The following is an 11,394-nucleotide window of genomic DNA, read 5'->3' on the forward strand; positions in this document are numbered from 1 at the left end:
ATATATATATATATATATATATATATATATATATATATATATATTTTATTTTTTTTTTTTACAAATATTTTTCCTCCATTTTTTTACCAACCTTTCTATGGTTGGGTCAAAGGGACAATAGAACCAGGGGGAAAGCATCTTTGTCTGCAGTACCGTCTCATCTTATGAACTGCAGCTATTTGGCCTTAAATAAACACACAAAGTCTATAATTCGGTTAATTTGACCAATATTGAGCTCAGCTTTGGAGTGGTGGTAGTTGTCTTCCCCACACATACATGCGTTACCTGTCTATTTATTATTTGCTCTCATTGTAATCGTTTCATGAACTTCTCAGAGTGTTTGGAACAGAAATGACCAATATGAAGTGATGACATGTCGGCCTGGTGTATTTCTGTGTCAGGACCTCCTGGAGAAGGTGATGGTGTTGTCTCGTGCAGTGGAACACACTCATGGCTATTGTCCTGAGGCTTTTGGCATCCTGCTGGCTGAGAAGATGACCCAGTACGCTAACCTGCTGGCCTCACAAGGCTGTCTGTCCACTGCCATCACCTACCTGCCCAGCAACACCAACCTGGTATGTTACACAACCACAGTGGGCTAAGCCCAAACGTCAGGGCTGAGACTGTTGGCAACTAGTCAGAGACTCGAAATGTTCAACTGAATTCTAACTAAATGTGACCTGAGTGATCAAAGATGTCTTTTACTTATTTATCTATTATTTATTTATTTTACACTAAGCAAGCATGACGTGAGTCAGGTAATTTTCTTGTAGGACAGTACTTTATGTCATCACATTCATTTGTGGCCCACCATCCATAGCAGTTGCCCCCTCATTTATGATTGGGGACTGCCTAGAAAGGCAGCCACCTATTATTATCAACCTAAAAAAGGTTTCTTAACTTTATATCATACTCTTCCATCAAATGCAATGCGGCCCGAACATCAATGTGTACCCCCACTTATATCAAAACGGCTGTCTTGTGATGTGTGCTATCACTTTTTTTGGCGTTTCGAGTTATCGTGGCGACATAATTTGCAAAGATGCCATATTTCTCATTCAGAATGCCTGACAGAATGCAGCAGCCTCTAACTACCACAGTGAGGTCACATGACCTGTGGGGCAGCTCTGACTGAGTGGTTAGAGCAGTCGCCCTCCCAATGGGTGAGTTGGGGGTTGGATTTCACCAGCAGTCACATGCTGAAGTGTCCCTGGGCAAGACACTGAACCCCTCATTGCCTCCGATGTTTGTCCCATTGGTGGATGAATGTGATCTAAAGCTCTGATTATTCTTTGTACAAATCTAGTAGAGTGCTGTATGAATGGGTAAATGAGGCACAGATTGTGTTGTAAAGAAATTTTAGTGTCTTGATCAGATAGAAAGGAGATGTATAAGTACAATCCATTTACCATTTACATGATCTAGAGTGGAGAGGTCCCTGAACAAAACTCAGTAATTCATCAAACAAACTCTTCCTACTACTACATCTTTTAAGATACATATTATATATCAAGCAGTACGGTGGCAGAACTGGTAGAGCTGCTGCCTCTCAGCGAGCAGGTTACCCTGGTTCGAATCTAGGTCCAGCGGCATTTCTTGGTGGAGTTTGCATGTTCTCTCTGTGCATGCATGGGTTTTCTCCGGGTACTCTAGTTTCCTCCCACAGACCAAAAACATGCATGTTAGGCTGATTGGTGACTCTAAATTGTCCCTAGGTGAGAGAGAGTGTGAATGGTTGTTTCTCTTATGTGGCCCTGTGATGGACTGGAGACCTGTCCAGGGTGTACCCCGCCTCTCGCACAGTAACTGCTGGATATGGGCACCAGTGACCCCCGCGACCCGAAAAGGAAGAAGCGGGTAAAGCTAATGGATGGATGGATTATATATCAAAACGTAGGCATTTTTGTCGTCTTTCCACCAATACTTCTGGTTTGGCTCCTTAAGTATTTATTTAAATGGTAAATGGTCTGTACTTATATAGCGCCTTTCTATCTTATTTCAAGGTACTCAAAGCGCTTTACACTACAATCTGTGTCCTCATTTACCCATTCATACAGCACTCTACTAGATATCTACAAAGCTAATTGAACAAATCATTCTAATGAGACTAATCAGAGCTTTATCACATTCATACACTGATGGGATACACATCAGAGGCAATGAGGGGTTCAGTGTCTTGCCCAGGGACACTTCGACATGTAACTGCTGGTGGATTCGAACCCCCAACTCTTGCATTGGAGGACGACTGCTCTAACCACTCAGCCACAGCCGCCCCACCATTTAGAACTGATAAATTTTTGGAGCACTTTTGATTCAAGATGGCTGCCACAGCTACCTCAGCAAACACAAAATTGACTATAACTCAGTCATTCTTTGCGATATTGAGCTGAAATCTCGTGTGATGGTACCTGAAACAGCACATTCTGTATTCAAATTTAAAAATTCAAGATGACCATCAAAGCTAATTTCAAATGGCTATAACTCAGATGTTTTTAGAGCTACTCAGCTTAAATTTGCTGTATTGGTAGTTGAGAACAATCCCTAACAGTCTCTGACTGCAAATAAAAATATCCAAGAGCGCCACTTGAGCTAAAAAGGAAAAATATTAGAAATCAACCATTTTTTATTAACCTTTTATTTAACCAGGCAAATCCCATTGAGATCACAAATCTCTTTTGCAAGGGAGGTCTGGACCTGAAGGCAGACTAACATGCATGTTTTTGTTCTGTGGGAGGAAACCGGTGTACTCGGAAAAAACTCATGCAAACACGAGAAGAACATACAAACTCCACACAGAAAGACCCCAGGTCCAACCGGGGATTGAACCCAGGAGCTTTCTTTCTGTGACACAACAGTGCTAACCACTGAGCCATCGTGCTGCCATTTTTAGAGGTATTAAGCTGAAATTTGGTGTGGTGGTAGCTGAGAGCAATGAGTTGAGACCAAGTACTTGAAGTCCTGCACCTTTGTGACCTCTGATCCTTGTAGCCTCACTGTTCCACCGGCCTCCCTCTTATTCACACACATGTCCTTTGTCTTACTACGGTTGACTTTCATTCCTCTTCTTTCAAGTGCATCCTTCTACCTCTCCAAGTTCTCTTCCACCTTTTCCCTGTTTTCACCACTGATCACAATGTCATCTGCAAACATCATAGTCCACAGGGATTCCTGCCTGACCTCATCTGTTAGTCGGTCCATCACCAGATCAAACAAGAAGGGGCTCAGAGTCGATCCTTGATGCACTCCCACCTCCACCTTGAAGCTTTCTGTTACTCCTACAGCACATCTCACCACTGTCCTGCTGTCCTCGTACATGTCCTGTATCAGTCTAACATACTTCTCTGTCACTCCATATTTTCTCATGCAACACGACACCACCTCCCTCGACACTCTCTTGCTTTTTCTAAATCCAAAAAGACACAGAGCTCTTTCTGACCCTCTCTGTACTTCTTCAACAGATGGCATCTGTGGTGCTCTTTCTTGGCATGAAACCATACTGCTGCTCACAGTCACCTCTCATCTAAGTCTAGCTTCCACAACTCTCTCCGAGATCTTCATCGTGTTCACCCTCACTAATCTTTCCCACTTCCTGGTCCACAGATTTTACAAAGCTAATCTGAACAAATCATTATATAGAGAGAGATTAAACTGAAATGTTAATTTAGTATTACTTAAGTTACTTAGTTAGTTGGCAATAAAAGTTTCTTTTGAAATTTGGTTTTATTTCAAATTTTAGAAAGCATGTCTTTTATGTAGACAGATATTGTGAATCTCTTTTTACACATTTAAGTATTTAGTTCTATTACGTTGGGCTGTACATGTATTGTCTTGTGTCTCTGCCTGGCTGTAGGTGACTGTTCAGCAGCTCTTTGACCGCCTCAGTCAGGCTCTGGGACAGCAGGTACCGACCCACAAGGGTCAGCCTCAGCTGCCTGCCCGGCAGGCCCAGCATCAGTCCACTCTGGTTCAACCGGCTGTGGAGTCTCAGCCCACTGCAGCTGCTCATGTTCCTGGAGCTACACCTGGTTCTGCCTCAGCTCAGTACTTCCAGCCGGTATGTTCACCTCACCAGAGTCTTTTCTGTCCAGGGTTTAAATGACAACCAGCTGCTTGAAGATGAAACATCAAAGTTTCTAAATATTTGACTGTATCAATACATAGTTGAAGTACCTTTGAGAGTCTTGTGTTTGTGTGGTTTAAACCTGGGCTCTCTGATATCCGCAGGTTTTAAAGAGACAGTTCTGCTTATTCAAAGTGAGGGTGAGGACTTGCTGTTGGCTGGACTTGTCTCTGAGTAGCTATTCATGTTCTGTTCACTAAAAAATATCCTCAATTGCTGTCTAAAGTAGTTAACATATTGGCTGCTCATAACTGCTCAGGGTTCCTATGCAGTCTTGAAAAGTCTGGAATTTGCTTTTGGTATTTTCCAGGTATGAAAAAGTCTGGGAAGCAGATTGTGTCCAGACTTTACTTCTTTTAGAAGTCGCTAAGTTGGCAACACTGCAGCTGTGTCTGCTGTTGTGCAACAGCCTGTGTGGAAACATTGTGCTGCACATTGGTTCCTCTTCAAAAAAGGGCCTGCGTGTATGTGTGTGGGGTTTTAGCATGAGAAATACAAAATGTGCCATGTGCACGTTATGAAATGATGAAATACGTGTGTTTCACGGTCAATGCGTGAGACTTGAGAGGTTTATTTTATTTTTGATTTAGTTATTGATTTGCCCGGCCTATAAAACTCATAGATGGGCTACATTGAGACCGGTCAGGTCTGATCACATTGTTATGATCTTATGATGATTTGACCAGACCCGCACCACAGAGGAAACCCCGCCCCCCTCATTTGAATATAAGAACATGAAATAAAAAGCACTTAAAATGAAAAACGGGGTTAAAACAATGAAAGCCCCTGAAATATGTAAAGTAGCTTTACAAAATAAAAGTATCCCAAAATTAAACCCATTATTATATACAAACCGGATTCCAAAAAAGTTGGGACACTAAACAAATTGTGAATAAAAACTGAATGCAATGATGTGGAGATGGCAAATGTCAATATTTTATTCGTAATATAACATAGATGACAGATCAAAAGTTTAATTTGAGTAAATGTAACATTTTAAAGGAAAAATATGTTGATTCAAAATTTCACAGTGTCAACAAATCCCAAAAAAGTTGGGACAAGTAGCAATAAGTGGCTGGAAAAAGGAAATTGAACATATAACGAACAGCTGGAAGACCAATTAACACTAATTAGGTCAATTGACAACATGATTGGTATAAAAAGAGCTTCTCAGAGTGTCAGTGTCTCTCAGAAGCCAAGATGGTAAGAGGATCACCAATTCCACCATTGTTGCGCAGAAAGATAGTGCAGCAATACCAGAATGGTGTTACCCAGCGTAAAATAGCAAAGACTTTTAAGTTATCATCATCAACCGTGCATAACATCATTAAAAGATTCAGAGAATCTGGAACAATTGCTGTGCTTAAGGGTCAAGGCCGTAAAACTCTACTGGATGCTCGTGATCTCCGGGCCCTTAAACGTCACTGCACCTCAAACAGGAATGCCACTGTCAAGGAAATAACAGAATGGGCTCAAGAATACTTCCAGAAAGCATTGTCAGTGAGCACAATCCACCGTGCCATCCGCCGTTGCCAGCTGAAACTCTACAGTGCAAAGAGAAAGCCATTTCTAAGCAAGTTCCACAAGCTCAGACGTTTGCACTGGGCCAGGGGTCATTTAAAATGGAGTGTGGCAAAATGGAAGACTGTTCTGTGGTCAGATGAGTCATGATTTGAAGTTCTTTATGGAACATTGGGACGCCATGTCATCCGGACCAGAGAGGACAAGGATAGCCCAAGTTGTTATCAACGCTCCGTTCAGAAGCCTGCATCACTGATGGTATGGGGTTGCATGAGCGCTTGTGGCATGGGCAGCTTGCATGTCTGGAAAGGCACCATTAATGAAGAGAACCATGTTCAGGTTCTAGAACAACATATGCTCCCATCTAGACGTCATCTCTTTCAGGGAAGACCCTGCATTTTTCAACACGATAATGCCAGACCACATTCTGCAGCAATCACAACATCATGGCTACGTAGGAGAAGGATCCGGGTACTGACATGGCCAGCCTGCAGTCCAGATCTTTCACCTATAGAGAACATTTGGCGCATCATAAAGAGGAAGGTGCGACAAAGAAGGCTCAAGACGATTGAACAGTTAGAGGCCTGTATTAGACATGAATGGGAGAGCATTCCTATTTCTAAACTTGAGAAACTGGTCTCGTCTGTCCCCAGACGTTTGAGTGTTGTAAGAAGAAGGGGGGATGCCACACAGTGGTAAAAATGGACTTGTCCCAACTTTTTTGGGATTTGTTGACGCCATGAAATTTGGAAACAACAGATTTTTCCCTTAAAATGATACATTCTCTCAGTTTAAACTTTTGATCTGTGATTTGTGTTCTATTCTGAACAAAATATTAGATGTTGGCACCTCCACATCATTGCATTCAGTTTTTATTCACAATTTGTTTAGTGTCCCAACTTTTTTGGAATCCGGTTTGTAAATAAATACATAAATAAATCATGAAATAAATAAAAGTAAATCTTGAAATAAATAAAAATAAATCTTAAAATAAATATAAATAAATTTTGAAATAAATAAAAATAAATCTTGACATAAATAAAAAATAACTCTTGGAAAAAAAACACCTAAACATTTCTGTTTAAATGTTTTCTCATGGGAACATTTATTCCATCCATCCATTATCTTTACCCGTTTATTCCATTTTGGGTCACGGGGGTCGCTGGTGCCCATGTCCAGCAATCACTGTGCGAGGGGCGAGGTACACCCTGGACGGGTCGCAAGTCCATCACAGGGCCACATAGAGACAAACGAGACAAACAACCATTCACTCTCTCACTCACACCTAGGGACAATTTAGAGTTACCAATCAGCCTAACATGCATGTTTTTGGTCTGCGGGAGGAAACCGGAGCACCCGGAGAAAACCCACGCATGCACGGAGAGAACATGCAAACTCCACCCAGAAAGGCCCCTGGACCGGGGTTTGAACCAAGGACCTGCTCGCTGAGAGGCAGCAGCTCTACCAGTTGCGCCACCGTGCTGCGGAACATTTATTTATTTAATGTAATATTTATTAATAATTTTTTAATAACACTATTCATTTATTTATTTAATTTTGAATGAAATGGCTCTCCACCCACCCAAAGCCAGAGGGCGGGGTGGCCAAGCTGGGCCTGCCAATTCAGTATTCGCCCACCCCCAACAAGACAGATTACGGTGTAAATAAATTGAACCTATGCAATGTATTGACTCAAGATAACCAACAGAGGGTGCTGTGGGCCGATTTTTTTATTTATTTATTTGCATGTCAGGTTTGTTCAGCAAAAGAGTGGAAATATTAAAAATGTTCAGTATTTTTTTAAAACATTTTCACCTCTCTTCAGGAGTTCATGTACAGTTACATTCAAGTTTCTGTTGTTAATGTGTTTCAAACACAATGATTAATGCTAGTTTCTAACATTTATACAAACATTGTTTATGTAAACTTGAGCACAATTTCTCAGCATTTTCTGGTGACTACATGTCACTGTTTAAGTTATTTGTTTCGTATTAATAAACAGCACATGGTTATTTCAGTTGCAAGGTTATGTAAACATTTATTTATGTATTTATACAAAATAAAATGACTATTTACTGGGCCCCCCAAAATATTCTTCAGCACCCCCCCACCCCCCAGCTAAATTCTTCTGGAGACGGGTCTGGCTCTCCATACCCCTGACTCGTCCACCCAACTTCACAATTAAAGCAGAACTGTCCCTTTAAAGTCGTTTTCATTATTGTGGCGTTTGGTACGTGTGTTCCTCCCATGCTGCAGCCATTATCACCGTGTGTTTGTGCTTCAGGTGAGGGCTGCCTCAACTGTCACCTCCTGGAGCAACCAAACTCCCACAGCCCTCCCCACTGCCCCCCCTCCTCCTCTGCAAGTAGGCAGCACCTCAGAGCAAAAGGTACACCGACTGTCCCTCCAAACTCAGCACACACTTCAAGTTTCACAAGCTGCTTTCATTTATTGGGTCTCACTTTCTGTTCTGTCTGTGGTGACCCCTCCCCTTCTGCAGCTACACCCCCACCACCCCATCCCTCTTCCTCTGTCTCCTGACACTGTGATGCATTCACTGTCCTTACTCAGTGTTTTGTCTTCATATCGTCATCATCAATGTTTTGTATTACGTCATTCTTTCCTACAAAATAAACATGTGCAGCTGAATTATTTTGGCGAAATTAATTTAAAACCAAAAACAAGCACATTTTCTGAAACGAAAATAAAAACAAATTGCAATCGTTTGGAATGTGTTGCTGTCTCCAAACTCAAAATTACCCTTTTTTTTTTTAAAGTATAATTTTTTCAGTTTTACCATTTGATATCTTTACTGTTTTCTGTTGGTGATAAAGTATAACTGTATGAGATTTATAAATCATTGCATTCTGTTTTTATTTACATTTTTACACATCACAGCTTTTTCTGAAGTGGGCTTGTAGCATTCAATCTGCCCTCATTTAGCTGCTGCACGCTTTGTTTTTAGAACTTGAAAGACACAAAATGAATCTCAATTTTCAGTTTTTTGTTTTTGTTTCATATTTGCATCCCTTCTTTTCCAGGTGGAAACTTCAAACTACAACGTGCCAGCATCCAGCTCAGCAGGAGCGGCCCTGCAGGCCCCTTCCACTCCTGCATACATGTACTCCCACCAGTACCAGCGTGAGTGTTTCAGCTCACAGTTCTGACAAAACACACAGATTTAGCTCATGAGGGACATTAAGTGGATGAACAATGGAAAAGTTCTAAAAAAGATAATGTGTAAATACAGTAGTCCCTCATTTATCGCCACAGGGGTTACATTCTGCCCCCCGCCCCTGCACGATAAGTCGGATCTGTGAAAAATTTACCAATTTGAAGGACTTGAACTTGAAGGATGAGAAATTTTTAAATTACATTTTTTAATTTAATTTAACCCCCGACCCCCATCACAGAAAATATATTAAGGCTTTAGAAACCCTTCCCACACTCTTGCAATGTTCTAAACTCTTAAACCTGTCATTTTAACAACATACATACAGTATATGTACACACAACAGCTACTGCAAAACTTTACAGTACGAGTACTCACCAGCTCTGCAGAAGCTCGGTTCTGTTCGGCTACCCTGCAGCATGACGAAGCCCACCGCCCCATCCAGCTTGATGTATGCACGTGCTGCTGCTCCAGGAGCAAGGCTGCTCAGGATTTAGTCCACCACCTCTGACCCGCTCCAGACCAGCACCGTGCGACCAGAACCAGGCTGAACCCCGCAGCCGTCTGTCCCCTGCAGCTCCCGGGCTCCGGGTCACACTGAGTCCAGATCAGCTGCAGCCCAGCTGCTCAACAGTGAAGATACAACTAGAAGGATGAGTTCAGCTCCAGAATTATTTGTGACCTTCCTGCCAGTCCTGTGAGCTGGTTTTTGACATTCAGGCCACACAAGGGTTAAAACAAAGTTAAACAGACCACTCACAGAAACACCTGTGCACAGGGCTGATGATTACCACAGGCTGATGATGTCACACCAGGGTGTGTACGAGCAGGTGTGCGTACTCACAGCCTGAGGTGTGGTGCTGGGTGGGCTCTTCCTCTCTTTCCTCTCCGATAACAAACAATATATCTCCCACTTCCTCATCAAAGTCTTGACTGTCTCACACTTAACGTTTTTCTTTTTCATCTCTGCCTTGTACAATAGAAATGTTGCATGTTGTAGAACTGTTTTGTTGCATGATGTCACAGACTTTCACTAACAGAACATCCTCTGTGACTCCCAGCCTGCCCCCAGGTCAACCAGTACTCACCTGGAGCTGGAGGAGCACCGATCTTCCAGCCTCTTCAGTACTCCTCTGTTGCTGCTCCTCCTCAGTCTCCTCCTGCAGTGCCTTCCTTAACTCCTCACCCTCCTGGTTTCCTCTCTCAGTACACCCAGCCTATCCCATACCAGCTGGTACCGCCTCACTATCCGGGACAGCCTCCCACCACCTTGTGCTCATCCTCTCCTCCATCACATCCTCCTTACTTTCCCTCGTCCTCCTCTTTTCCTGCTCCTCCATCCTCCGAAGGGTCTTTCCAGCATGGCGGTCCAGGATCTCCTGTGTCATACATGCCTCCTCCACCAGGCGGAGTCTCAGGTACATGTCAAGACCCTGATTCTGTGTTGACCCCTGCCACTAAGACAACAGGTCTGCATGGCTTTAATCATCATCTTCAGTTTCTCTGTCCTCTCAAACACTCAGCATGAAAGAGATTCAGGTGTATTTTCTTCACTCAGACTCAACACCCTGAAAGGTTTAGTAACTCATTATTCTGCAGTGAAGAAATGTCTTAAACGTCTTTTAAGCAGCTGCGCTCTGAAATCAGGAGAGTGCTAAAGCTATCATCTCACCAGGCTGCGACTAGCTGATGAATATTCACAAGGGAGTGAGAATGTCTTAAACGTTTGTGATGGTTCTCGACTTGCTCGCAGAGGCGTTCAGTCCTGTTGTTTGACTTTTGAACACGTTCATAAAATTTGTGGGGCAACTTTTTTCTTGAAATAGTTTCAGTGGTCGTGAGCGTCTCCAACCCATCTCAGGAGCACGAGAGCTGTGTGTTGACTCATGCACAAGATCTCTCCTCTGACAGAAAACAAGTCACTCTTGTGTGTATTTTCTACTAAAACTTAGCGTACACCTAAATCAATAAAATGACGTATACAGTAGTCCCTCATTTATCACAGGGGATCCGTACCCTGAAGCCCAACGATAAGTGAAAAACCGCTAAGTGGGAATAGTAGTAAGAGTAGTAAGTAGTGGTTTATTTTAGTATATATATATATATGTGTGTATATATGTATATATATATATATATAGGGCAGCACGGTGTCGCAACTTGTAGAGCTGCTGCCTCTCAGCGAGCAGGTCCTTGGTTCAAACTCCGGTCCAGGGGCCTTTCTGGGTGGAGTTTGCGTGTTTTCTCCGTGCATGCGTGGGTTTTCTCCGTGTACTCCGGTTTCCTCCCACAGTCCAAAAACATGCATGTTAGTCTGATTGGTAACTCTAAATTGTCCCTAGGTGTGAGTGAGAGAGTGAATGGTTGTTTGTCTCGTTTGTCTCTATGTGGCCCTGTGATGGACTTGCGACCCGTCCAGGGTGTACCCCGCCCCTCGCACAGTGATTGCTGGACATGGGCACCAGCGACCCCCGTGACCCAAAATGGAATAAGCGGGTAAAGAAAATGGATGGATGGATGGATGGATGGATGGATGGATGTATGTATGTATGTATGTATGTATGTATGTATGTATGTATGTATG

General features: G+C 42.8%; 1 protein-coding gene across 1 annotated transcript in view; it reads left to right on the top strand.

The window, feature by feature from the left end:
- Positions 1-10,589, top strand: part of sec31a (SEC31 homolog A, COPII coat complex component) — a 53,474-nt gene extending 42,885 nt beyond the window's left edge. Inside the window, exons 18-23 of the mRNA XM_037692554.1 lie at positions 402-575; positions 3,851-4,054; positions 7,926-8,030; positions 8,683-8,782; positions 9,875-10,231; positions 10,567-10,589. Of these exons, the coding sequence (XP_037548482.1) occupies positions 402-575; positions 3,851-4,054; positions 7,926-8,030; positions 8,683-8,782; positions 9,875-10,231; positions 10,567-10,589 (963 nt within the window). The remainder of the gene's footprint in view (positions 1-401; positions 576-3,850; positions 4,055-7,925; positions 8,031-8,682; positions 8,783-9,874; positions 10,232-10,566) is intronic.
- Positions 10,590-11,394: the final 805 nt, after the last annotated feature.

This window comes from Nematolebias whitei, chromosome 18 (assembly GCF_014905685.2).
Source record: "Nematolebias whitei isolate Nwh7 chromosome 18, NemWhi1, whole genome shotgun sequence".
NCBI lineage: Eukaryota > Metazoa > Chordata > Actinopteri > Cyprinodontiformes > Rivulidae > Nematolebias > Nematolebias whitei.